This window comes from Rhinolophus sinicus, chromosome 16, assembly GCF_057876585.1.
Source record: "Rhinolophus sinicus isolate RSI-liver-muscle chromosome 16, RSI-T2T, whole genome shotgun sequence".
In the NCBI taxonomy this organism is placed as follows: Eukaryota; Metazoa; Chordata; class Mammalia; order Chiroptera; family Rhinolophidae; genus Rhinolophus; species Rhinolophus sinicus.
Genome location: NC_142516.1, coordinates 1,393,316 through 1,420,905, shown reverse-complemented (window position 1 = coordinate 1,420,905; position 27,590 = coordinate 1,393,316). Strand labels below are relative to the sequence as shown.

The following is a 27,590-nucleotide window of genomic DNA, read 5'->3' as shown; positions in this document are numbered from 1 at the left end:
CAGGCGCCCCGCGGCACTCCCAACATGGCGGCGGCCGGGGCGGTGCCCGTGACGCGCAGCCCGGGAGCCCCGGCAGGGACGGCGGCTCGAGCCCGGCGCCCGACCCCGGTGCGGCCCGCGCGGCTGCCCCCGCTGCTCGTGCTGCTGGCGGCGGCGGCAGGGCCGGGCGCGGGCGGCGCGGCGCGGCTGTACCGCGCGGGCGAGGACCCCGTGTGGGTGCTGGACAGCGGCAGCGTGCGCGGAGCCACCGCCAACAGCTCGGCCGCGTGGCTCGTGCAGTTCTACTCCTCGTGGTGCGGCCACTGCATCGGCTACGCGCCCACCTGGCGGGCCCTGGCCGGGGACGTGCGAGGTGAGGCGCGCCCCGCGACACCCGGCTCTGGCCGGCCCGGCCCGGCCCTTGCAGCGCCTGGGATTCGCCCCTCTGGCTCGCGGCAGCCGCCCAGGCCCCTTTCCCCTGTCCTGCAGCGCACCCCGCTTCGGCCACCTCTGGCCTGCGCCCCGGGTCCCCCAGATGACCCCTCCATGGGCTCCTTCCTGGGAAGTTGCTGTCGCAAGTCAGAATGACAAGAACCCTTTCCCCCAAACCTCACTCCACAGTTGGGGACAGGGTAGCCCTCCCGATGCCGCCCAGCTCTCCAGACACCGAGTTTGAACTCCCGAAAGCTTTATTAGTAAATCCCCCAGGCCTTTATTCTAGCTGTTTCCTGATGCACACCCCGTCCTCAGTAATCCCATTTCAGTGCCTAGAATCGCCATTCTTTGAGGATCAAGCCCCTTCCCTCTAAATCCTTCATGGTTGTCACCCTCTTCTGCTTAGGGGTGCTGACCAGATGAGGAGCCCTCAACTTAGACGTCCAAGTACTGTGCAGACGTCTGTAGAAGCAGAAAAAGACCTTTGAAGCGTTTCACTGGGAGGTTCCTTGTTCGTGGACATGCAACCTTTGATAAATCTGTCATCCACCAAACTAGCAGTTATGTCCCCACATTGCATTGCTGTTTGCCACTGTAATCACGCTGCAGTTGTTAGTCCCTGAGGTATTTGCCTGCTCTCAATGGCAGAGCTGAGGCCGGAGGGAACATTGGTAGCATCCTTCTTGCAAGCGGACCCACCTTTGAAATGGACCTAAAATGGAATGTAAATCGCCCTGAAGTAGGAGCTTGTCCCCAGCAAGAGTGAGGTTTGGCTGGATGCTAGCTGGTGCTGAGCTAACCTCTAATTATGTATTTCAGTGGGTGAGAGGGTAACAAATTGCTGTTTCCTTCCTACCTCTGTTTTTAAGTCTTACATTCAACCCTGTTGTGATTGTCTCATATCTAAACTGATTCCCAAAGAAACTTGAAAGAAGTCTGACGAGGGGTTTTGTGCGTAATTGTGAATGATCGTCTTTAGGCTGCTTCTCGTCTTACCTCAGGGTGTTGGGCCTTTTCGTTCTAAAGGGTTTGCTCTCTGAGGGTGGTTTCTTAAGTCCCGAATGTCCTGCCCTGGTCAGAAATGAGATCAGAGGCTAAGAAGTGGGCAGAGGACTCGTCCTCATAGGTTTTTTTGCCTCAAGCCTTTGCTTAGAGAACAAACAAGCCCCTGAGTAATGCAGAGGACTTTCAGTTCTCAGTTGTCATTCGGTGGCGGAAACAGGGATGCATGCCATTAAGGTGCAGGTAGCTCTGGTAAAGCATTTGTCACCTATTTTGTGCATCTTCTGATTTTTTCGGTGTAGTTTCTGAACTACAAAAGTCGTAAACCAGATTCAAGCATTGCAAACTTCCATAGTGAAACCAGCACGTGAGGACCCTTGAGAATTGTCCCTGAAACTTGGAAGGTTACTTCCGCAAGTGAAGCTAGTGAAATCCGTACCGAATGGTGTAACTTAACTATTAGCCAAATACGGTTATCTTAAAAGGGTTGGACATTGTCCAGGTCGAGGCCGGAAGATCAAGGCCTGAGACCGGATGGAGATGTGGCTAAAAGTGAAAGACAGCTCGAAGGACCCTTGGACCCTTGAGGCAAGAGTAGGCTGAGAGGGAGGAGGGGTGCCATGCCAGCAGGGCTGCCCAAGCGCCCTCTGCACTAGGGAGTGTCCCACTTGGGGTCCCCAAAGGGAGGTCACCTGGGGACTTGTTAGAAGTGCACGTGGGCAGCCCCAGCCCATTTGGGTCAGAAACGGCATGAGGCCCAACATCCTGTCAGCACAAGCCCCAAAGGTGGAGTGTCACTGTGCTCAGGGACACCTTGCAGGACACCTGCTAGAAATGGCCCGTGGCCAGAGGTGATGGGAAACGTGGCGTGTGACTCCCTCTCGTGGATGCCTACTGCACACGAGAGTTCCTCAGTTAAGGACTCTGTTAACGCTGACCCTTTGCTTCCCACGTGGTTGACGCCAGGACCTTTTTGTGCCTTATTTCCCCAGACTCACCATGGCATGTGTTGGGAAGAACCACCCTCACCCTCACCTTGGAAGTCCGTGGAAGCCCCCCTAGCTCGGTGCCGTGCTCCCCACTGTGGGCCACCTCGCAGGGAAAAGGGTGCCTATACACTTGTCCTCCAGCCTGTTAAAAAACAAAATTCAACCCCATCCATTGGAGATGTAATTGGCTTTATTAAGCAATTCATGGATTGGGCAGCATGCTGTCTAGCAACTAGACGGGCGCTCCGAGGGGTTGTACAAAATGGAAGGTTTTATAGGCAGAGAGAGGGTGGGACTAAGAAGCTAAGGTGGGTTATTTCAGGCCAGGACACCCTCCCTTAGGGGGAGGCGGGGGTCTGATCAGGCAGGTCACCTCACCAGTGTAGAGCAGGAAACTCCAGACTGGTTTGCAGTGCCACTCCTAGGAGAGGCTGAAGCTGCACTCGGAGCTGTGACGCCTCATCAGGTGTCGTGGCTCTGATACAGTGCTGCCGTTTGGTCCTGTGGTTTTCTCTAACAAGTCCAAGTGCCGTGCTCACTCCATGGTCACACTTTGGTCCCCATCAATCACTTGGGAATTGGGCTGTCCAGTCAGCCCCCCAGGGCTCGCACACCTTGGACTGGAGAGTATCTAGCCAGCTTTCCCCATCTGCCACCCTCCTTCCAGTCTCTACACCTGAGTGGCTTCTAGAAAGTGGGTGGTTATGATAACAGGCTCTGCCCCCTGGCTTGGGATGGGCGTGGGGGGTGGGCGGGCATCGAGCTAGATGAGCATCTGCTCCCCCCCACGCCATTGCCTTGCCTCCTGACTGGCCTGTGCTTGCTCAGGAGCAGAAAGCCTGAATGGGGGGGTGGGGGGCTTCTCCCCAGCTGGGTAGGGACTCTGTCCACAGCTTAGGTGGGTACCTTCATTTTCCTAGATTTGGAATGAACTTTAATTTAGCTCTTCACTGACATTTCTCAGATTTTGAAAATAAATGTGTGTGTTTTTTTCAAGTAAGAAGGTGGCTTACCAACAAAAGGTGTACTGTCGGGTGTAGCCCAGTGTCACTCTAGTGTTTCTGGTACTCTGGCTTGGGCCTGTCACTTCAGAGGACTCTAACAAAGCCCTGCAGTGTTCCTGAAAGTCCTGTCACCAGCGCTGTGGTGGCAGCTCCCTTGGTCTGCCACCCCGTGGTGCTGGCAGTTGGGACACCTTGGCCTGGGGCAGCCCCTCCCTTGAGATATCGCTGAAATATCTCTGTAGAGACGTGGTCCCAGGATTGTGGTGAGGCAGTGTAGGGGGAACCAGAGACCCACGGCGCACACATCGTCTTCCCCGTCCTGCAGGGGGGTCGCTGCACTCAGGTTGCAGATGGTGCGCCATGAGGCTGAGTGAGGCTTATCCACTGGGGGTCACAGCTGAGTGACAGGCTGGGGGACTCCAGTGCCCCAGGGCCCACTCCCTGTGCCTTGCTTCTGCGTGGCGTCGGCTCTGGGTCTTGCCTCCCTCCGAGCTCTTCCCCACCTGGCCTGGACTTCATCTGTGGCTACACGGCCGGCTTCTTGGAGGTGAACTAGAGGAGAGGACCCGGCGTTCCCCACGGGCCCAGTGTCTTCACTGGAAGGAGGAATGGGGGCTGAGGGAGGATGGGTGCTAATGGTGGCAAGAGTGACGGGTTAGCACACGTGCAGGGTGCAGCCCGAAGGAGAGCCCCAGGAGGGCTGCCAGGAGCTGCCCTGGACTCTGGAAGGGGAGATCAGAGGCAGGCAGGCAGCAGCAGCGTCCTCCCTTGGTGGCCCAGATGCCTGTGAGACGCAGGCTCCGTGACGGCTGCGGTATTCAGAGGCGCTCCACTGCTGGCGACATTGGAGGAAGCGGGCCACACATGCCGCTGGCCCTGCCTCAGCGCTGGAGGTGTGTGGACTTGTGCTTGTAGCTTTCCTTTCTCACAGCAGTGTGACGTCTCAGCATTGAACCAACGAGACACGGTTCGCACCTCTGCAGCAGCCCTGGAATGCCCGGTGGGGACTCTGGACAGCCCACGTTGGGCCGGGAGCCAGGAGCTGGGGGGGGGGGGGCACGGACCACCGAGCCAGCTCCAGCTGAGGCTAGGAGGGCTAAGCGAGCACTCGGGACTCCTCACGCCGGCTCTGGGTAGCGTCTGGATGACTTGTGCTGGCCTCTGCTCAGTAGCCTGTGGGCTTCATTTCTACCTGGGCCTAGAGATTCTGAACTTGTGGCTTGAACTTGACCTAACCCAGAAAGACCTTTGTTCAGCCAGGAAGGGGCCTGCACCAGGAGACACAGCGCACTGCCCTCCGGTGGCTGGAACGTGGGCATGGGAACCCCCACGTTGCCCTGAGTTTGCACAAGGGTGGAGAAGCCATATTGGGGGGGGGGTGCTCTGCCTGAAAAACAACTCTGCAGTTGCCTTCTTTTAAACTTGGGAGGCTAATTAATCTGCACCATCATCGTTTTCTAGAACTAGTTGATGCTTGACCATAAATCAGACTTTCCTAGACTTTTCCGATGGAACTTGACAAGTCACAATGAAAGGTTTCATCCTGTTAGGTTAAGTAGTGTGGTTATTTGACAAGTAAACTTGAAAGACATTTCAGTCCACTGTGTGCAGAAGCTTAAGTATTGCACAAGTAGTTTTTAAGCCTGTGGTACTAAAAGTAGGCAGGCCTGTGAGTGAGAGTGAGGAGTGGGGGTCCACAGGCCGCAGGGAGTGGCTGCCCCTGACAGCAGTCTCCCAGCTGGTTCCCCCCCCCCCTGCTTAGCTGGGGGTGGCCTGGAGATGTCATGAAAGCTGGCAGTTTGCATTCAGTTCAGAGCGTCTCTCTCCTTTGTGTGCTGGGACCCAGACAGGTGGGAGAGGCAGGAGGAGGGGAGGGTCCGAGCTGAATGAGGCCGCTACCCCGGAGCAGACCATTGAAATGGTCTGTGTGCCTTGTGTTGGTGACGGAGGCTGTGTCTCCTTTGTGTTCCCTCAATGCCAGTCCATCTGCCGGAGCCTTGCAGTGACTGTAACCGAAATTCTCCCCTTGGCGCCTTCTTTCAAAGACAGACAAAGGCCTCGTGAGTGTCGCCCTGTGCCCTCCACCAGGATGGCAGCCGGTTCCCAGGGGACGTTGGCTGTGAGTGGGGCTCTGCCGACGGACTTGTTGATTCTCAGGACTCCTAAGGAGGCAGGCGGGGCGCGGGCTCAGCACTGTCCTTTCCCACCACTGCCCCAGCAAGCTCCCTGCGGGAGCAGGATGTGGTGTCTGCTTGGTAATTCATGGGGCCTGTACCTGGGCGTCCCCTGCCCCAAGCACTGTGGTAGGTGCAGGAAGCGGTGATGGACGGAAGGGCCCTGCCCAGTGGAGCCTGTGCTTCAGGGGAGGACCAGGCAGTGAACAGAAAAACAAAATGAATCAGTTGGTTGCAGGTGATAATGCTGGGAAATGCACAGGATGGTGGGTTGGCACCTGGCAGTGGAGGACGGGCTCAGAGGGGCAGGGCGGAGAGGCCCAAAGGGGAGGTGGAGCAGCTGCGTGAGGGTGAGGGGCCACCCCGTGGAGGGGAGGGGTCAGCATGCTGTCCATGCCGTGTCCAGAGGGCTTAGAAGGGGCCGGGGTGGGGAAGCAGGGCGGCTGCGATGGGACCAGCAGCCGTGGAAGCTGGCAGCCGGGGCTCTGGGCTGCTACCTCGTGTCCTTACCCCTGAGCCACAGGACAGAAGAGTGGCTTTAAGCAGGGGTCCAGGGACCTGGTGTCTGCTCCCTGGAGGGCTGGAGACCAGCAGGGCCACTGTTGGGACGCTGTGAGAGACTTCGGTGCCCACGCCACTTTGGTCGGCATCAGGCGCTCTGTGGCCCAGCGGCCGCTCCTGGCCACGGCCCGTGTCGCGCAGCCCCGAGCAGGTCCGCCGGCAGACGGTACAGGAACACCCTTGGCCCTGGTCATGGTGCACGAGTCGGGCCTCGGGCCGTCCAGCGTTAGGCGCCGACACTGGCCTAGGAGCCCTCCCACCGCAAGGCTGCGGCGTGTCGTGTGTGGGGGGTGGCAGGCTACTCAGGTTCAGTACCCTGCAGCCAGACGGCTGTTTCCTGAGGGACCCCAGCTCTTTCTACCATTGCGGTGGGAATAAGCAGCTGGTTGCACACCTGGGAGAAACAAGGGTTTCCTTTCTCCTTTTCATTTTTGTGCCACCAGCTGTTGTATCCTTTTTCGAAGGGCAGAGTCTACCTTCTGGGTGCTGGGGACGTGGGCGGAGCTTTGGAGGCTGAAGACCCAACGTGGTGGCTGCAGTCCACACGGCCCCCACTTTCCCTGAATAGGGGGTCTGCAGCCCGTCACCCCCTCCTCAGTGGGAAGGCAGCCGGTGCCTCTGGGGTGGGGCCCCAGGGAGGAGAGCCGGCCCCCCGCTTCTGCGGGACGGGGTGTGGGGCAGGCGGAGGACCCAAGATCCCCTTTTGGTCCTGTCTCTTGCCGGCGACCTGGGGCGGCAAGTGGGTGGGTGGGGCACACCGTCCTGGCTGTGGTAGGGTATGGAGCAGAGGGCACCCTCCACCCCCGCCCTCACCCTGGGGACTCGGGACAGGGGACAAGCTTACCTCTCTGCCAGTGATCTGTGCTCAGTCCCCCAAAATCTCTGAGGCCAGGGCCTGGTGGTTACAGTGTTACGTTAGGGAACGGCTGTGGGTATGGGTGGCGTAAGGATCTGTGTCCCCAGAGCCAGGGGACCGCCCTGGACAGGTGCCGTCTCGGCCTCACTGACCCACTGCCAGAGCCCTGAGGAATGCTGGACCCTGAGAAGGAAGCCACTCTGCAGTGTCTTTGGCCCCTGTGACCCAACGCTGCTTGTCACGACGATGCTGTCGTTCACTCATCACCCACAGGTGTTCCTGAGGCCCCAAGTGGGCCAGGGGCTGCCGTGGAACTGGGGCCAAGGAACAGAAGCCTTCCCGCGATCGGCAGCCTCACAGGGACTGGCTCAGCCCACGTGCTGTGCTGCTGCCTCCTTCCCCTCTCCTGCCTCTGGGCCGTGCTCACTGTCCAGGAGGCCAGCAGCCCCCAGGGACCCGGTGAGCGTGGTGTGCCCTGCTGCTCTGCCAGCCAGAGCCGCCGTGAGGCGCACTCAGAGGGCGCTCTAGCAGCGGCCACGGCTGCTCGCCCGTCAGGAGGTACATGTTACCTGGGCTCTCCGTTTTCAGGGGGGGCAGCCTTGGCACAGAGACCTGAGAAGCCGCCCAGTCTCAGAACCCGGTCAGTGGCATAGCAGCGTGTGGACTGGATGCTGCCTCCAGACTGCTGTCCTTACATCGTCTGGCACTGCCTGCCATCCATCTGCTATGTAAATGGGCCTGCTGGTGCTGGGACGGGACAGGCCACTCCGTGGGGACGACGCAGACCAGCAGTCACGAAAGCCGGCAGAGGAAGCTGCATTTAGACAGAGCCAGAGGGCAAGGAGAGTGAGCTCCGAAAGGCTCAAAGGCCTAGGGACGCCAGGACATGGCCTAATAAGACACTGGAGGGACGTGCAGTGTGGCTGGAGGACCAGAAGGGCTGGGGGCTCATCTGGACTGTGTGGCTGTGGCTGGTTGAGACCATGGGGAGCCATTGGGTCCCTTCAGGATGCTGTTGCCTGTCTAGTGAAGGATGGCGGGTGCACACCGACCCCCCCCACCCCCACCCAGGGCTGCCAGGTGTGGTGTGTGGGGGGGCCCACCCCAGCAATGCCCATCTCAGCCAGACTCACCTGCCGGGACTCTTGTTTCCCCCCCAAGCATGTCCTGTCAGGCCGACATTCCACTGCGATGTGATGGTCATGCTGAGCTGGGAAAGTGTGAAGGGCTCGCTGAACCTGGGCGCCTGAAGGGAGACCAGTTAGAAAAGTGTCATGAGTGCAGGGAGGAGGGGAGGGGCTCGCCCACCTGGCAGTCTCTCCCCACCCCTTACCATCTAAGAGGATGGCACAGCCCCAGGCCAGGGGAGGGGAGGCAGCGGGCCGGGACCCCCTCACATGTCGTGTGGTGTGTCGGTCGCGTGGATCCGAAGTGATGCTGTGAGTGGGAGAGAACTCTCTGCGTGCGCTCGTCCGTCCCTTGGACACTGGCTGTGCCCTGCTGGCCAGGAAAGGAACCCTGCAGTGCCCAGGAGTGTGTCTGCCCATGATCTAGTGGAGAGAAATATAAAAGGGGGGGAAAGGACAATTTATTCCTCCAAAGAATTGATTTTCTACATAGTTAAGAAGGCAGGGTGTCATGCAGAGGCTTTAGAAAGCAGCTGTTGGATGAAATGGTTCATTGTAAGTTTGGGGAACTTCTCTTTGCTTCGGAAGTAGACAGTGGATGGGGTTTGAAGAGGGAGTGTCTTCATGTGGAGGTAGTAGGATGAGGGGAGGGGGACATTCTGGTAAGACCTCACTGGCAGGCCTGTTACCTTCATGTGCACTGTGGGCTGCGATGGTGGGCGACGGACGGGCTGCGGAACCTGGAAATTCAGGGGGCAGGAGTCAGTCAGCGGTGGGTTGGGTGGAGGTTTGAAAGCCCCGGCTGCCTGGAAGTACAGACTTACCCTGTGTGTGGAGAGCTGGGTGGGGTATGTGACGGGGACGATGTCGTCAGAGCTGGCTTGAGGGTCAGGTAGTCACAGCGCAGGGGTGCGGGAGCAGGGGGCAGCTGCGAGGCCGAGCGGGGGCATGGGGACCACCTGTTCTGGTGGCTGGGGCACACCCGGGCTTCTGCCTTCCGTGTTTGAAGGTGTTTACCACAGGGCTGACAGCCATCCGTACCAGGTACGTGCTGCGTTAGGCTCAGGACAGTTACTAAAGCGGTTGTCACCACCTGGCCGGGGTCAGACCTTGTGGGCAGCATTTCTGCCCAGCCTACTTACCCTGGGAACGCCAGGGAGGCAGAATCAGAAACGGGACAAGTGGGCAGCTGTACCCATGCGTGATGCACGATCCCCACAAGCACCGAGCGACGAGAGTGTCTTTACATTTGTTTTTATAAGTTACATACACTTAGTAAGAAAAACTTGGAAAACCAAATGTAGGGCCAAGTCCCACCGTGAAAAGCAAATGGTGGTGAATGCCCGTGAGTGTTTGGCCGCCTCTCTGTTCCTGGGTCAGCTTGACATTTCCCTGTGCTTATGCTGTGTGCAGATGTTAGCTCTCGGAGCCGTTTCTTGTTTCCTTACGCTCTTTATGGGCAGTAGGGCGCTTTTTTTAATCGTGCAATGGAAGTGTGTCATGGAAATTCCCAATAAACAGTGACGCTGTGTTGCAAGCCAGGAGAGAGATGGCAAATGTGGGCTATTGTGCAAGGTGAGTGGGGTGAACGGTGAAGATGACAGGCTTACAATGGGGTCCAGCAGTTCAGTGCCGGAACCGGTCCAGAGAGAAGGTACCGCTGGGCCGCTGCCTGCCGTCCACCGCACGGCAGCTGTGCCATGTGCTTCACTGTCTGGATGAGAGTATTAACTGTTCTTCCTCAGGCCTATGTAATTTGAGACTCCAGAAAGATATGACCTGTGATTCCGGAGGGTCTGTGACATTTTTTTTCCATCCACTTAAAATGGCCTTGGGATGTGAACTGGTTCCCCTGAGGCTCGTGTGTGGAACAGTATTCGGTCATTGATGGTGAAAGGCATAGCTTTGTTGGTGTTGTTACTTGAGCCTTTGCATTGTTTTAATGTTGGCTAACTTCTTAGAATTACAGAGGAAAAGGCATGTATGTTTAATCAAAAGTGGTGTATGAGGTGGGAAATTGCTGTTCGTGTTTGTATAGCGTCTAGTGATGGTCGTATTTTCTCTCTCCTTCCAGGCATGTTTTTAATACAACCTCTGGAGTTTTGGGTCATAGCAGAACTCAGAGAAAACTCTTTACGTGATTTTTAACCAAAGTCCTGTTGAGACCAGTGTGTGGTGTCAGAACAGGGGCAGTGAGGAGCCTCACCACCTCAGTGACAGCCAGTTGTCACTGCAGGAGGGAGGGGCGGGACTCACCTGGCACGGGAGTGGCCCGTCCCCCTTGGAGGGCTCGAGCCCCTGCATCCCACCTGGGCCTCTTGCAGTGTGTGCCCTGCTGCTGTGTCTGCAGAGGCCACCCAGCTCACTTATATGTCCTGCTTCCTTAGGCTATGCGCCAATCAGTGTGAACATCCTAGAGAAAGGGAACAAACCTTTTAAAGAGAAAACCTCATTAGTTGCCTTCAGAGGATGTTGGGGACCGTTCCTTTGAAACTGGTGACTAAAGCGACAAGCCCGCCCCCCACTTCCACCCCACACCTCGGGGTCACCATGAGCATAGGCTCCTCAGATCAGAAGCTTCCTGCCCCTAAGTAAGGCTGGGAGGAGTGAGACGCCACTACCTGGCTGCAGCCCCGGGAGTTAATGGGTTCAGGGGGTGCTCAGTAAGAAGGGCGGCAGCCAAGGGTCCCCCACCTCCTGGTGGAAGCCTGCTACACCGCCTGGGAGGTCACCTCCCGAAAGAATTGGGCGCACGTCTCTGTCTCGGGGCACAAGCTTATAGAAAGTCCAGGGCTGCGCAGTCTGCAAAACCCCGCCGGTGGCAGACCGCAGGGAGAGGACCCGTGTCCTGCAGCGAGCACTGCAGGGCTTGGGGACAGGAGACGGCAGACATGTCCTCCAGGCCTGCAATGGGCCTGGGGGCTGGGCTGGGGGCCACCCGCCCAGCGCCCGGCCACTGACAATCTCGCCCCTGCTTCCCAGACTGGGCCGCCGCCATCCGTGTGGCTGCGCTGGACTGCGCGGAGGAGGAGAATCACGAGGTGTGCAGCACCTACGAAGTCCACTTCTACCCCAGCTTCCGGGTGAGTCCCTCTGCCCGCCCCGCCCACCTCCCGCCCCGCCCACCGCCCCGCCCCCGCCCCGCCCCCTCACCCCCCGCCCAATCCCTCCTTAGCCTTTGAGGCAGGCTTCTTGAAACTCAATGGGACTTTGTTTGCAGAGGGTCACCTCTTTTGTTCCACCCTGTTGGGTGGGACGAGTCACCTTGGGAAGGTACACACACAGCCCGCCCCGCCCCCCAGTGAGGTGAACCGTGAAGTGAGGTCTGCGTGCCGTGCCCAGTGGGTGGGGATGGTGGGTTCTGCTGTTGGAGGCCGGGTCTGAGGCTTCGGCGCCCAGTGCTTCCGCGCGCCACGTATGTGGCCCTGTGAGGCAGGTTCCCTGGTGCACCTGTCCCCGGCCCGCAGAAAGGTTTGTCCCCATTCCTTCCACTAGGGGGCGGAGGGTAAGCTGGAATCTGGAACGTGGAGAACCACGTAGTTGGTTAGTGTGCGTGTACTGGGTCACACGCCTGCGTGGGAGGCGTCACCATATTACATCTGAGAAAGCTTCGTGCCCCCCTTAGCCCCCCCCCCAGCCCTATAGTCCTGTGCTCTGTGCGCATGGCGTCCGATGTTGTTCGTGCCACTCTGCTCACTGAGCCGGGTGCAGACTGGGGTAGCGACAGCAGACTGTGGGTCTGTGGCCTGCACAGACCGCGCACACTGGCCTGTCTGCTGTCCCCTCCCTTGAGCCCCACATTACTTGTCCTCTTGCTTTCTCGTCGGAGAGTTTGGTGGCGTCCGATGCACTCCGGTTGGCTGTCTGCCTTATGCACAGGCTGTTGTGCTGCATGGAAGCCTCTGGTCTTCTCTCTCACGTAATGGGACGTTGCTGGCAGTCACCTCACCATGTGGCGGTGCACGGTTTGCTTTCCCCTCTGTTGTTGGTGCTGGCTGTTCAGGCTTCGGCTGCTGTGAAGACGCTCATGCGTGTCCCCTGCTGTACGTGGCAAGAGTCCCTCTGGGCACAGGCCTCGGAATGCAGGCACTGGGCCAGGGGTACACGGACACGTTCCCTGCTGACAGTGACAGTGACCCTGTCTTCTATGTTTGTGGGCCCTGTGTCACCGCATCTGTGCCACTCCTGGTCCTGTCATTTGCCCATTTCCTTTGGGTTGTTTATCGTTTCTTACTGATTCATAGACGTCCTTTGTATACTCACAGTGCGAAGCTGTTTCCAGTTTTGAGTACCTCACCCTGTGTGTAGCTGCCTTTGATATGTCTTTTCATGAAGAAGGTTTTTAATGTTAAGATAATCCTTTCCTCTGTTCAGAGATACCAGGGCCTGTGTGTCATCCTGCCGGAAATCCTGTGTTGTTAGAATGAAACGATTAGACTACATACTTAACACCAGGGTCAGAGAAAGCACCTTCTTTATGGTTCTGGTCCTGTGAGTCTGGCAGTAAACACAGTATCCACAGAGACGAGGAACCACATGGTTCCTCACTAATTCACCGACACTTCCTGGAGGAAATTAACTAGCGCTGTGTCTTCAAGATGATGGTCATTTTGTTGCTAAAGATTAAACATTGACACAGACACCAGGCAAGGCTGTTTCTTATTTGTTCTGTGTTTTTCCTCTTAGTATTTTAAAGCATTTACAAAGGAGTTTACAACTGGAGAAAATTTTAAAGGTAAGGATATAAGCAATATATCTTACTGTCTTAGATTAACCTCACAATCTATCAAAGTGAAAATGGCTTCAGGAGACTAGAAAGCTCAGTGACAGGGCTGTCGCCGCACCCTCCCCTCCACATATGGGCACCAGCCCCATCCTGCCTGCCTGCCTGCCTTTAAGGGCATAGTCAGTCAGGCTCAGCGGGAACTTTTTATTTCATGCTCTGCCTTCCTTGGCAGTTACAGTGGTGACATTTCTTTTTTAAAGTAAACTTTTTGTTGGAAAAAATATTAGAGAAGTACACAACCGCTGCATTTTTATGAATGAGCCTGCCTGGTAGACCAGACCGGGCTCTGGAACGGGACCAGTCAGCCCCCAGGTAACAGTGTCCTACACCAGGGGCCATCCTGCCTGGTACTGAACCTGGTGCAGGGGCATCGCAGTGCTCTGGCCTCTGTCTCCACGGCGTGTGTGTGAGGTCGTCCGTTGCCCATTTGCTCCCACGCTCGCCGCCGTCTGGTCTCCTGCTGTGTGAGCCACTGCTGTCTGCACTGCACTCTAGACGGGCTCAGCACTCCCCGCTGGGGTCCTGGGCGGGGTGGGCGCTTGGCAGACAGCGCGGTGATGGGGTGCCTCCCACAGGGCCCGACAGAGAGCTGCAGACCGTGAGACAGGCCATGATCGACTTCCTGCAGAACCACACGGATGGGAACAGGCCTCCTGCCTGCCCAGCCTTGGACCCCATTCGGTGCGTAGTTCTGTGACAACATGGACTTTAATTTCGTAAAATATAGATGTGCATTAAGTGGCATGGGTGCTGGCATGTGATGGCCAGCTCACTGTTCTTGAAAGCACTAAAAGCCTCTCTTTTTTTCTCTTAAAAGGCCCAGTGACGTCCTTTCTCTCATTGACAACCGTGATGGCCATTATGTGGCTATTTTATTTGAGAGCAACAGCTCGTATGTAGGACGTGAGGTACCGTGTCAGCGTCTCCGCCAGTCCTGCCACATGACAGGGTTCAGTGTGGGGCCCAGGAGTAGATTGCTGGGCAGTGGGAGCTGCTGGTTTACAGAGAAGACTGGTGGGGGGAGGCTGCCCAGGGGTGGATGCGGCCTGTGTGGGCTGGGGGTTCACAGGAGACCCACCTGGCTCCGGGGGTTGCTCTTCTCTCCCTGTGCACTGGTGTCAGGATTTTTCTTTGCTGTATTCTGAACTCAACTTTCTGGCCAAATCCAAGATTCTGTAAAACCCGTTTCCATTGTGAGACTTTGCCCTCCTGTCTTCTCCCATGTGAGGGTCTGAAGCCTGTGCCATTGACAAAGTCTCAGTAAGATCCAGAGGCCGATACCAGGACAGCTGATAGGGACCCCTACCCTGTTTTCCCGAAAATAAGACCTAGCCGGACAATCAGCTCTAATGTGTTTTTTGGAACAAAAATTAATATAAGACCCGGTCTTATTTTATTATAATATAAGACCGGGTCTTTAATATCATATGATATGATATGATTAATATAATATAATAAATAATATAATAATATAACATGGGTCTTATGTTAATTTTTGCTCCAAAAGACGCATTAGAGCCGATTGTCCGGCTGGGTCTTATTTTCAGGGAAACGGTAGGGATGGAGGAAACGCCTGGCTCTAGGTGTTGAGCTGTCCTCTGCCGCAGGCCTCCCTACTCATAATCTGTGAGCTCTGGGGATGAAGGTGGAGACATGGGCTCTGGGGGCGTTTTTGTGGGTGCAGCTGGGGCAGGAGGCTGCAGAGGGCAGCAACCTGACCACCACGTGCCTCCGAATATGGTGGTGCAGTCATGCCGCCTTCTCTCTGGGAAGGACCCCGCGTTTTTGTGCGACCCCATTCCCCACTGTCCCAGGCTCCCTGTCTCACTTGTGCTCTCGAGTGACATCCTGCGCCACCCCCACGCACACCGACCCAAGTGGGGACTGACGCGGCTCAGTCAGCCGTCGCCCTGTTCAGGACACGGCTGGTCCAGCCACTCTCTCCCAGAAGTCAGCAGCCGGCTGGGTGGGTGGTGCATGTGGGGTTTGCGGGCTGCCTCTCACACGCTCTGGCTCCCGAGACGCCCCTCCTGTGGTCGCCTGGCACCGTGACCCCATCGCTGCACCCTCAGCCTAGTGGGACCGGTCAGGGGCAGGTCCTGAGGGAAGGAGCGGCCAGTGCAGAGCCTGCTGGCACTCCAGCCGGCTGACCAGAGCCACGTTGCTGTCCCCGGATGCTGGTGGCCTCCCAGACACAGGCCATGTTGCGGGTACACGGCCGTGTACGCCAGGAGAAGCTTAGCAGTGCGGCCCCCATGTCCCCGTGGTAATGTGTCCTTATACGATGAACGTCAGTTTGTGGAGGATGTGTGTTCTGGCTTAGACAGTGCAGTGCAAGTTCACGGACAACTGTTTTCATGGTTGGTCTGTAGGACTGCGGGGTGAGACTGGTTTATGCCCATGACGTGCGTCTGGGGCAGTTACCTTAGAGTGCAGTCAAAATAAGGTGTAAGTAACAGGCTGGTTATGGAGGAAAATACAGATTTATTCCAAATGATGTTTCCAATTCCTGTAGCAGGCCACTCCTGTCAGTGTGACACTTCTGAGGACACTGCCATCCACAGGGCAGGTGACGCATCTCTCCTTATCCAGGTGATTTTGGACCTGATTCCATATGAGAACATCGCCGTGAAGAGAGCGCTGGCTGCTGACGGAGCCGTTCTGGAGAAACTTGGTGTTTCTTCCGTCCCTTCATGTTACTTGATTTACCCAAATGGGTCACATGGGTTAATTAACATGTAAGCACAGTTTGGCCAAAGGACTATTTGTGACACCTGGTGGGTCCGGGGTGGGAGTGCACTGGGGCCAGGTGTGGCCCGTGTCTGTCGGGGGCGAGGCACCTCTCCTGTGCTCCACGGTGAGTGGTGGGCGTGGATGGGCGCCAGGCTCTAGTGCCCTCACGTTCTGCTCCCTGTGCTGGGTGCCTGGATGTCCCTAAGGTCACCTCGATTGAATAAAGGTTGGGAAAAGGTGGTACATGATGGCTGGTCCTGAAGCCTGTGTCTGCCGCGTCCCAGCCGGCTTAGCAGTGGGGAAGGCCTGCTGCTGTCCTGGAGACCCCAGGCTGGTGTCGCCTGCGTTCACTCAGCAGTTCTTAGCAGGTCACCATGTGCTGGGGCCACAGCAGTGAGAAGACGTGACACGTTTCCTCCTTCGCAGGCCTTCTATTTCAGCTTCTGGGGAGTTTAATGGGGGCACCAACGGCGCCCTCCCCAGAAGCCTCAAATATGCCAGTTCCTTAGGTGTATTTCTAGTCTTAACAAAAAAAATCGGAATTCAGGGTAAGCAAGGTATCTGTGGAGTTGGGCCATCTTGTATCACACTCTGTGGTCCGGCTTGTTAGGATGCTATAAGCACCTGGGCCGGCACACGTGGGGTCCCGGCCCTGCAGCAGAGGCCGCTGCTGCCTTTGACAGCTTCCCTTAACACTGCCATTGGGTTTCTCGAAGAAAAATGCTCGTTTTATATTAAAAGCGTGAGCTGTGCAATTGAACATAAAACAACATTGATATTTTTACCTGGACGCTTTTGATGACCCCTGCGGTACATTGGAAGAGCTCAGTAACGGCCTCCACATGTCCTCACTCAGGCCGCACAGCAGCGCTCAGGGGAGCTGACACATTGAGCGGGGCCAGGACACCCCTTCTCACAGCCCCGACTTCCAGAGCTCCCACCAGAGCTGGCAGACTGGGCAAAGGCTCTTAGGATTGTTGGAAACCAGTTTGAATAAAGCTGATGTTGGCAGATGCTCAACCAGCCTTACAAACAAACTGACTTGCTGTCCCCATGTCCCCACTGAACAAGAATGATTGTAGCACTTACCACAGCCAGAGCTGGGTGCTGTGTGGTGCTGTGTGGGTCTGTCTTAATCTCTGGAGGGGCCAGCTCCTGAGGCCGGCTTCTGCCCCCCCCCCCCCCCAGCACCTGTAGTAATGGGTGACAGGTGACTGGGTGACTCAGGATGTGGTTTGGGTCCTGTAGCGCTAGACCGGGTCTCTTGGAGCGGCCTGAGGGCTCAGCCCATGCCCTGCCCACCCCTTTCTCGCAGTGCGAAGCCTCTCCGATCGTTTTTCTCCTCTTATTTGAAATCGTTGCCGGATGTGAGGAAAAAATCACTTTCGTTGCCTGTGAAGCCAAACGAAGAAGAAAACTCTCAAGTTGTGTGGAGAGAGTTTGACAGGCAAGTGTTCCTGTGGACGTGAGCTTCCCGGGGAGCGGCCGCGTGTGCGGGCGGCCACCTGGAAGGCTTGGCTCACTGCAGGGTCGGCTCCAGTGACAGACCCACTGCTGGCCGTGGAGGAAACACCCATGTTGTCCTCGTGAGGAGGGGTCCCTCTGGGGTAGGAGCAAGAAAGGGGGGATTTACGTAAAAGTTGGTTTTCACGTGACTGATGTTTAATCGCAGGTCCAGGCTGTACACGGCAGACCTGGAGTCAGGGCTGCATTACCTGCTGAGGGTGGAGCTGGCCGCTCACAGGTCCCTTGCTGGGGCCGAGCTGAGAGCCCTCAAGGATTTCATCACCGTGGTAGCCAAGGTGTGCGGGGTGTCTGCTCCGGGCGAGGGCTCAGCCTGTGGAGAGGGTGCTCAGGGCACTGGGCTCCCTGACTTGGGAGGGAGGGAAGCTGACCTAAGCTGGATGGTGCCCAGCGTGTGCCGGACCTGTCTGGGCACTGGGAACATGGCGCACAGAGCAAGCCGAGAGGGCACTGCGCAGAGGGGCCGGGATGGGCCCAGGGCAGAGGGGAGAGTGGCTGCAAACAGGCGCTGCCACTAGCAGGATGAGAAGGGCAGTGGGGGGCAGGGAGCCGGCGGGCCGTCGGAGGAGGAGGAGGAGGACGAGTGGTGCCGCCATCGTTGTCCCCGGGGGTCTGTCGTGTTGGATGGGACCTGTGGTGGGCTGGCTGGCACCCCACCTTTAGCAGTCAGGGAGTGGGTGGGCGGCTCGTGTGTTGGCGCAAGTCTGGTTCCTGCCAAGAACTCTCAGCTCCAGGGCTGGAACCCGTGGCTCCTTTATGTTTAAAGGAATAATGAGTCGCCTGTGTGTTTCGAATGAATAAAGGAAACTTGTTTGGACAGGTTTTGACACCCCTGTGCCGTTCACAGTTCAGAAATCTGCAGCTGCCCTCATTTCCTTTAAGAAAGTGCCCTGCTGACCTGTGTCACGTGACACTCGCCTGCCCGGGCTGTTAGATGAGAACATGCCCCACCAGCTCGCCTGGTTCACCCTCGTTTCAGTGAGGCGTGAGCCCAGGTGGCCCTGCCTCATTTGTGTCCTCTTCCTAAAGTTTACTTAAGCTTTAAATTAAATACTGGTGAATTGGTAGTGGTCTTGGGGAAGCTACGTACAAGAAACATTTTACGGAGTTGGCGGTGGTGTTTCTGTGCTGTGTCCGCATCGTTGGCAGTAAGGTTTAGTCTGCAAGGTTTAGTCCAGGTTTTAAGAGCTCTGGGCAGCCTTCATTCTGCACACCCTCTGCGGTGACCTCCGCTCGCAGTCCCACAGTGCTCTGGGGTCCCTGGTGGCTCAGCCTGAGGACCGGCATTCGTGAGCCTAGAAACCCCAGTGGCACCCGTAACTTTCTCAGTGGTCACTCCAGCCACGACATGGGGAGGCGTGGAGGGAGTATGCAAGTACCAGGCGGGATTAGCGTGAATTGTCAGGAGGAGGGAGCGCAGAGCCCTTGACAACGAAGATGGGATACAGAAGGTCACTGTGAAAGTCATTCTGAAGTGGCTAGCTGGCTGAGGACACAGCAGGTGGGCTGGAGGAAGGGGGTCCGGTTTTCCTGGGAAGGGGTTGGCCAGAGCCCCCTGCCTGCCCCTCAGGTCCTCTCTGTGTCCCAGAGGAACTGTAATTCCTAGAAAGACCCCCACCCCAGTTCTGGGTTAAAGCTGTGGTTGATGGGAGACAGTTCCCGCAGTCCGAGTGGGGCAGGCGCGTGTCCTCTCCTCCGTGGGGCACTTTTCTTGGCCAGTTTCTAAGTGAGGTCCTTTCTCGCTCAGCTGTTCCCTGGGCGGCCGCCGGTCAGGACGCTGTTGGAGATGCTGCGAGAGTGGCTGGCCAGCCTGCCCCTGGGGAGGATCCCCTACAGTGCCGTCCTTGACCTGGTCAACAACAAAATGCGGGTGAGCCCAGGGCGGGGACCCAGACTCGGCAGGTGGGAGCAGCAAGCTGACCTGCACGTGGCCTGACATCGTGCAGACACCTTCAGGCCCGTTTCCCTCTACTGTCCCTGTTCCCATGCCGACCTGTGTCCACTCCCGCGTGTGCCTGGTGCTGTCAGCCTGTACCGAGTCCTCAGTGTAAGGACAGTCCACCACAAGTGTGTGCCGCTCCCGCCAGTGAGGGTACCGGAGTCCCTGCTTCTGCCCGAAAGCATCCCAGGAGCAAACCCGGCATGGGCCATGTCAGGACAGTGCGTGGTCGGCATGTGCCGACAGGTTTCATAAGTGTCCCCATGTCCCCACCACCCAGTTGGATAGAGGACATTCACCGACTTTTTAATTCTAGCGATTTAATTCTCTCTTCCTCTTTGCTTTCTCCCCAGATTTCTGGAATCTTCCTTCCTAACCGTATAAAGTGGGTGGGGTGTCAAGGAAGCCGACCGGAGCTGAGGGGCTACACATGTTCTCTCTGGAAACTGTTCCACACTTTGACCGTTGAAGCCGGAACCCACCCAGAAGCGCTGGATGACACAGGTAAAGTGTCCCAGTGCGGCCACCTGACGTGTTGCCCATCATGGCGCCTGCAGGTGCATCCAAAGCTCAGCAGAGGGTGGTTTGCGCGTATCAAGCAGTGTCATTGACTGCCCAGCGGCTGCTGCGGGAGCCTGAGTTCCCAGCCTCTGAACTTGCAGGCACGTGTGTGGCAGGAGCTGTCTGTCGCAGAGAGGCCAAGAACGCGCTGGCCGGGAGGCAGTCAGAATAAGTGAACAGATGAGGAAAGGTGTATGTTTGATCTCTCACTGCATAACGTGATTCTAAACTTAGCAGCTCAAAAGAGCACACACTTAACTATTTCACAGTATCTGTGGGTCAGGCGTCCAGTGTGGCCTAACCGAGTCCTGTCTCAGACAGTGTCGGCCAGGGAAGGGCATCACCTGAAGGCTCGACGGGGAGAGCCCCGCCCATGCTCACTCGCTGGTGGCAGGTGGCCGGCCCTGGCCGGTTCCTCACCACGTGTCCTCTCCTTGGGCAGCTCCCGTCACAGCAGCTGGCTATGTCAGAGCACCAGTGAGTGAGGGCGCCCTCCTTGGTGTGACATCCCAAACGTGTTCTGGTCGCGAGAAGGGAGCCATTGGCCCAGCCTGCCCACAGGGGTGGGGTGACATAGACTGAGTGTGGGAAGGGGACCATGGGGCCGTCTGACAGGCTGCCCTCCACAAGAGGTTACAACTGCAAAGCTTTGGGTGGGTTTCCTAATCTCGGTGATCAGGAAAGAGCTCAGTCAGAACCATGGGGTTTCGCATCCCACACGATGCTGACACTGCTGGCTTGGCCCGCTTTGCACTTCGTGGAGGGCTGCACAGTCTCGGCGGGCCCTGCGGGCTCAGGGTGCTTGCTTGTCTTTTGGGTGCTGTTTTCGTAATCATTTAGGTGCACTGATGTTTATGTTAAGTCAAAAGTGGAGTCTTTTGACTCACAGTCCAGCATTCTTCCCAGTAAAATTGTAAAACTCTTTTAGTTATCTTTTGCTGTGTAACAAACTAGCCCACAGTGCGGTGGCTTAAAACAACCACCGCTGTATTTGGTCACGGTTCCGTGGCCTCAGTTTGGGGGCCCGGCTTGGGCTGGGGTGCTCGCCCATGCTGGCTGGTCTACACTCAGAGGGTCTGGGCCCTGCCGGCCGGCCCCACTCCTCACGTGGGGGCAGCACGTCTGGGAAGGGGTTCTCGGGGCCTTGGCCCAGGGGGGTACACAGTATAGCTTCTGTCACATCCTGCTGGTCACACAGGGCTCATCCAGCCCACATGCAAGTGGGGACCTGGTGAGGGGAGAGCAGCAAGGTCACCTTGCAAAGCGGCATGTGGCCGTCTTCGGGGACCTTCACCAGTCGAGGGCCCTGGTGGGGAGAGCTGGGCTTTCAGACCGCACAGCCCTTTAAGAATCTCATGCAGGAGAAGTAGCAGGGTTTTCAGGAGAACCCTCAGAAGCCCCAGAGTGAAATCAACCTCAGCACTGCTGGACGCAGTCCACGCAGGCCCGCGTCCTCTTCCAGGCCGGGCCCTCAGGATGGAGACCCCGTGTTTCCTGAGGACAGTCCTGCCGAGACAGGACAAGCACTGGGCAGGCAGTATGGTGGCAGCCAGGGCCGGGGTCGTCCCCAGGGTATTGTGCGGAAGTGCCACAGAGCTGAAGCTGGTGTTGTGAAGCTGTGAGGGCAGTGGACGACAGCGCAGACCCAGCGTCCTCGCCCGTCATCAGCGTCCATTGCAGGAGTGGCAGGGGCGCATCTCATTCCAGAGAACTGGGTCAGACGGAGATGCCGGATTATGTCTTGGAAGGTTTTCCTCTCCTTCCTGCACGTTTAAACCCCATCGACTAGAAAGCCTATATGTCCCCTAATCCCCCTCAGGTAGCATTATGGTTCTTTTCCACTTTAAAGATTAGGGTGGCCCTGAGTGCGGAGCTTTGCTGGGGAGAGAACAGGAGGATTACACAGTGATGCGCGGCAGCTGTCGGCTGCAGAGGAGGGCTGGCGAGCGGGCCGGTGGCCAGAGACCCAGCCGCAGCGAGTCCCGAGCGTGTCCCGAGCCTGCACGGGGTCCGTCTTGCTGGGCACCACCCAGCTGCCCTTGGAAACAGAGCCCAGAGTCACCAGTGCACTCAGATCGCGCCTTCTCCAAGTGAAGTAAATGAGGCCCCAGGGTTAGTGATAGACACGGGACATGCACCGGGCCTGTGACATTGCCCTTCCCAGGTGGAACCGCGAGGGGACTGCTCCAGCATGTGGAGAGACCACTCGCAGGGCCTGCTGTTGTTTAAGATGGAGTCTGTCTCAAAAGCGTCCTTTTTCCCCCCAATTATTTTGCTGCAAGTCTTTTAATGCTGACATTTAATCTGTTCTAATCTCACGAGTCTCTTATTTGTGCGCTCAGTCCCCGTGTCAGTTGTCCCGTTTAGCGCCATGCTGTCAGCCGCCTTCAGCTCGGGGCCACTTGCCTTCGTGAAGCATCAGTGTCCTCTGTCACGAGCGGGGCCTGTCAGGGTCGGTTCTCACCTAGGCCTGCAGACTGGCTGGCAGAGGCTGGGGAGTTTCCTTGCACAGAGACGTTCAGCAGGTCCTTGCCAGCCTGCTGCCCTGCCGTCTCCAGAGGGGGCCTGGCAGCTGACCAGCGTGGCCCCTTCGGGAAGGACCACATCGCGGGGCTGGCCGCAAGCCCGGAGGCATGTCTTATGGCCATGCTCACACTGGGCTTATGTTTTGCAAAGATTTCAAAGCAAAACAACTACAAATTCAGGACGAGTGGCCCCCATTGCCCTGGCACCAGCCTTTGGAGGCAAGAGAAATGGCACACAGGAAAGAGGCGGACGCCCCGGCAGAGCCCCGGCCCTCTGGGCCGTGAGGCCTAGGGCTCCGACAGCTGAAGCCTGAGCTGAAGGTGCAGCCCGTCCCCCTGAGGGCCCTTGGAGTCGTGGTGTCTTGATACTGTGGCTCGTCTCCTGGTGCTGGTGTGCATCCTGCAGCCAGACACAGGGCGGGCCGACCTCAGGGTGTGATGTGGGAGCAGCACCTCCTGGTCTGGGCCGGTGCCGTTTCCCTCCTGTGTCTGCAGACGCGTATGCCTGCCCCTTGTCCTGTGTCGGGCGCTCAGCCCAGCCCGTTCCTGGCGCCACCGCCCCGAGCTCTGTGGACAGTCTGACACGTTCTGGTGGCGCGTTCCCTCTGCAGGTTTCGAAGGCGACCCCCAGGCAGTGCTGCAGGCCATCAGGAGTTACGTCCGCACCTTCTTTGGGTGTAAGGAATGCGGGGAGCACTTTGAAGAGATGGCTAAGGAGTCTATGGACTCCGTGAAAACCCCCGACCAAGCCATTCTCTGGCTTTGGAAGAAGCACAACCTGGTGAACAGCCGCCTGGCAGGTAGGCGGAAGCCACACAGTGTGGGGTGTGGCTCATCGGGGTGGCGGCACCTGGAGTGAGGGCGTGTCCTATGGGCGGGACGCCCCACCTCGTGCTCACAGCTGGGATGTCTGCCCCATCAGATGGTGACCTTGCCTGGGAGCTGCCACCATGACAGCCGTGCCCACCTGCAGTGTCCCAGCTTTCCAGATTGTTCTCTCACTTCAGGGGCCGCATGGCGCCACCTTTTAACTTCCCCGTGGGTTACCCACTAGCTCCTGAGTAAATTTGGCAGTGGGAGACTTGGAATAGAATTAATTTTCAGTAAGGAATTTTAGTGTCATTACCAAACCAGACTATAAACCAAACCCCTCAAAATGGCTTTGTTTAAAAAAACTAAATAGGGCGCATGTATTTTCTCAGAGTTAAGTAATTCAAACTGTTCCTAAATCAGTGGCAGATTAAAATTAGGCTTAAAAATAATTCCCCTGAGAAATAAATCTTAATAGAGATGAATAGAAAATGCCACTAAACTATTGCTTTTTATTTAATCCACTGTATTATAAAAACATACTACAACTAAAGCACTAAAGAAAATTGGTTTTTCTTTGCGCTCAGAGCTCGCTGCTGGGCTCCAGTCACGTGGCCGCGGCCCTTTTTGTGTTTGCCAGGATGTGGCCTCCATCAGCTGCGGGCCAAAGCACTTCCACGGTGACCCTAGTAAGGGACTTGTGCCTCCAGGGTGTCAGAGCTGTCCCTCCCTCTGTCCCCTGCCCAGGCCCCCTGCTTACCCCAGCAGCACTCCCTCTGAAGCAGCACAGCTGCCCCAGGCGTTTTGCTGCTGCTGAGGGGCTTTCTACAGCCGGCGCGGGGAGCTGTCACTCCTAGCTCCCGTCATGCCCCCAGTCCCATCTCCGGCCTCTGGGTTGTGACCCAGATTCCTTGGACCTCCCTCTCTGTGCCGTGTTGCTTGAGGACTTGGGCAGCTCTGCGTTTGTCCCCACGTGTGTTCAGAGCTCCCACTGGACACCCCGGAGCACAGCCCTGGGCCTTCCGTGGTCTGCACCCCTCCAGGTTTTGTGCATCACACATGCTCGTGGGAAGGCTCCTGTGCCACTGTTGGCCCTGCCATGGCACGTTCACATTTATGCACATCCAGTTAAAGCTGAGTGTGGGTGTGGTTCATCTTGTGAAAGGGCATTTGCCACATCAGAGAGATTGGGAAGGACTCCCCCGCCCCCCACCTCTGGGGACCAGCGGGGCTGTGTTTGTCTGTCCACACTTGCCTTTTCCTGTAGGGACCAGGGCTCACCTCGGGGATATTTTTGGAGATCTTTAAAGGACTATTAGGGTCCAGGAGTGGCCTCCACAGCTCAGCCCCTGTGCCTGAAGTGCTGGCAGACAGCTGGATGCAGAGCCTCCAGGGGGGATGTTGGGGGCCATGGGTGTCGGGCAGCCCCTGAGGAAAGGGAAGACAAGCAGGGGTGGGGCAGGCTGAGCAGGGGGCCTCGAGGTCAAAGGCACAGAGGTGAGAACTTGGCACAGCCCGTTTTGGAAGCCAAGTAGCTGAGCAGATTGGAGCAGTGTGTGGCCGGCTGAGACGCAGTGTCCAAGTGTGGAAATGACATTTCTATAGGGAGCGTTAGGGGAACGGTCTGTAGGGAGTGAGGGGAGCGTGTCATCCAGACCCCACTCGAGGTCACAATGGAGGTGGGTGGGGAGGAGAGCGTGGAGGGCAGGCAGGCAGGGGACTGGCAGGGCTCGTGTGCACAGTGTGATGGCCGTGGACGGGCGGTCAGGTCGTTGGAAGGCCTCTCCCCTATTGCTCTCCCTCTTCCAGGGCACCTGAGTGAGGACCCCAGGTTTCCAAAGGTTCCATGGCCCACTCCAGACCTCTGCCCGGCCTGCCACGAGGAGACCAAGGGCCTGGACAGCTGGGACGAAGGCCAGGCGCTCCTGTTCCTCAAGCGGCATTACAGCGGTGATAACCTGGACCACACGTACGCCGCGGCCCTGGGCGGCGCTGGCGAGGGGGGCGGCCCGGCCGAGGCCCCGGAGCGGGAAGGAGGCCGCGCTTTCCCCGAGAAGCCTGGAGACCAGGGCTCCCGGAGTCCCCATCTGCCCAGCGTGCAGCCTCCCAGACCTGGCCTGTCAGAGGGGCCACACCTCAGGCAGGACAGGGCCGGGGTCCCCGGCCGCAGGGAGGCGGAAGCGGCCACGCCCTTTCTGGGGTCAGGCTTCTCCAGCCTGGACATGAGCCTGTGTGTCGTGCTCTACGTGGCCTCGTCCTTGTTTCTGATGCTCATGTTCTTCTTCTTCCGGGTGCGGTCCAAGCGATGGAAGGTCCGGCACCGCCACCCGTCCGTGTAGCGCCCTGGGGAGCCAGCCCGCCGCGCGCCGCGGCGTCATGTCACATCCGGGGTTTTACAGACGCGGCCTGCACGTCAGCCGGCAGCTTTGGTGTCCGCGCCTGCGTGCTGCGGCTGCCTTCCCGGCACGCTCAGCGGGCGCCTTTCACAGATGTGCAGCTGCTGTGTCTTCACTCTTCTGGGCCTGAAACGGAGTGGGGGGTCCAGGCCAAACAAGCAGACGTCGTTGCGCCCACTTTGCTCTCGCGTTTACTAGACTCCACGTCTGTCTGTCTGTCTGCAAGGCTCTGTTTTGGGATTTGGAGCCCCCCCCCCGCCCCCCCCCGGGCTGCCGGGCGAGTGAATGCAGCCGCAGAGCTGCAGCACCAGCCTCCAGACGCCTCTGCCTCCCGACTCACTTGTGCTTTCCAGCTGCTTGGCTGTCTGTGCGGAAGCATAAGCCCCTGGCACGGGCGCCACGGCAGCTCAGAACCAGAGGAGGGAAGCCTTAGCTGTCACCCTGCTCGGCCGTCACTCCGGGCTGGAGATTGGAGCATGAAGGGCGAGCCCAGGCGTCTGTGGCTTTGCTGCATTTCAAGAACTAACCCCCAGAGGCTGCGTGCAGTGGACTTGGCAGTGGGAAGGGACAGGAGGGCGGCTCGTCTGATTCTTCAGGGGCTGTGCCTTCGCTTGTTTGTTTATGTGGTGAGGAGAGAGAGAGAAGTGAACCGGGGCTACCCATCTGCCTGCCCTCCCGGGCGGTTCTGGGAAACATGCTGCCCACTTGGGGGGGGGGGGGGTTGTACAGTGGGCGGAGTCCCCAGGGGCGTCTGAAGGAGCCCTTTGTCATCCAGCACCTGTAGGTCCCCCTTGGGGGGACCCGAGCCTGGAGTGAGTGGTGGATGCCTCTAAGGCCAAATTTTACTTGCCTGAAGCTGTTTAACCAAGGGTGCTGGCACAGGGGCTCGTCCCTCAGGCTTTGGTGATTACGTTTTTACCATTTAATGATTTTAACACATTATTTGTAAAACCCAAAACATTTAGAGGTTATGAAGATGTAAGCAAACAAATGAACTCTACCTGGGACGTTTCCATTGAGATGTTTTGTGGCTCTTGGTCACCTCACAAACTCAAACGTGTGCGTGCGTGTGTGCGTGTGTGTGTGCGCGCGCGTGTCTCACTGGGACGGTGGTGAATAGTTTTTCCCACTTTGCCTGTTTTGCACTCATGTGCTCACTCAGTAAGGCCACTGTGATACCCAATGTCAGCTGATGCCTGAAGCTGTCATTAGCTGGGAGTCCGTCTTGATGGAAAGGCGTGGCTGCAGAGAGCAGGCAGGTGCCCGGCGGGGCGGTGGTGGGCGGTGGTCTGAGCCTGCCCCCTCACTTCTCTGCTTGTTTGACACATTTTAACCCCTAGAAGCCTCTGTTTTAAAACCCATGAGCTTGTCTTCATAGCTAGTTGTGTGCCTGGGTTATTGAAGACACCGTATTATTTCTTTTCAACTTGAAAACAGGCAGATTTACACAGAGGGAAATAGAACCATTCGTTCCACTAACTGTGCGCCGTCCTGCGTCGTATCTTTCACGAGGCCACGTTGAAAGGCAGTGTTGGCTTTTAAGGGCCGTAATACTGCAGCTGGAGGTTACCACTACTCGAGCACCACGTTTACAACGTCCGGAGGGGCAGGGTTTCCAGCAGACGTCAGGGAGAGGCGATGTGCCAAGGTGGCCACGGGAAATGTGTCATGTGTAAGTGTCAACAGTCTTGCACACCTCACGTGGCCTGCTCGGAGCTGGATGCTATCTGTAGGCAAGGTATAAGGTCTATTTTCTAAAGTTGTAAGTATTCAGACAATGAATATAATAGTTGGGTAATTTAAATGTATTTATTTTTAATGGAAGAATTTTGATTAAAAATAAGCTAATTGACATGGAAATGTCTGAAATTTCTTACCTGGAAAGTGAACATTTTGTATTTAATAAACTCTAATGTGCACAGTTTAAAAATAAAGAAATCTGACGTTCCAACAAAGTTGTAATTCTTTGGAAACGTGAGCCAGCTCTGCAGAGACAGTGACGGTATTGGGGTGAGGAACAGGCCTCCTGCCTCTGGGGTGTATGGACTGGACACCTGAAGGTCTAGGATTTCTGTAGGGAACCGGGTGGCCCCAGGCTGGGCAGACAGTGAAAGGCGGGCATAAGTGTAGTTCTCGAGTCTGCGGCTGGTCTACACTGACAACAGGGCAGCAGCCTTCAGTTCACAGAG

The 27,590-nt window shown here is 57.3% G+C and overlaps 1 protein-coding gene across 1 annotated transcript; it reads left to right on the top strand.

The window, feature by feature from the left end:
* On the top strand, positions 1 to 27,363 carry QSOX2 (quiescin sulfhydryl oxidase 2). The gene is made up of 12 exons (XM_019756684.3): positions 1 to 352; positions 11,110 to 11,210; positions 12,814 to 12,862; positions 13,489 to 13,594; positions 13,731 to 13,821; positions 15,506 to 15,651; positions 16,962 to 17,093; positions 17,319 to 17,448; positions 18,918 to 19,040; positions 19,463 to 19,613; positions 22,807 to 22,995; positions 24,815 to 27,363. The coding sequence occupies exons 1-12, from the start codon at positions 25 to 27 to the stop codon at positions 25,342 to 25,344; spliced, it is 2,076 nt and encodes a 691-aa protein (XP_019612243.3). The 5' UTR covers positions 1 to 24; the 3' UTR covers positions 25,345 to 27,363.
* Positions 27,364 to 27,590: the final 227 nt, after the last annotated feature.

What these genes read in the sequence shown, in the direction of transcription:
- QSOX2 (XM_019756684.3), top strand. Translation starts at nt 25, where the DNA reads ATGGCGGCGGCCGGGGCGGTGCCCGTGACGCGCAGCCCGGGAGCCCCG. An exon ending in TCATCACCGTGGTAGCCAAG is followed by an intron (nt 17,449 to 18,917) that starts GTGTGCGGGGTG and finishes TTTCTCGCTCAG; the next exon opens with CTGTTCCCTGGGCGGCCGCC. An exon ending in TGGTCAACAACAAAATGCGG is followed by an intron (nt 19,041 to 19,462) that starts GTGAGCCCAGGG and finishes CTTTCTCCCCAG; the next exon opens with ATTTCTGGAATCTTCCTTCC.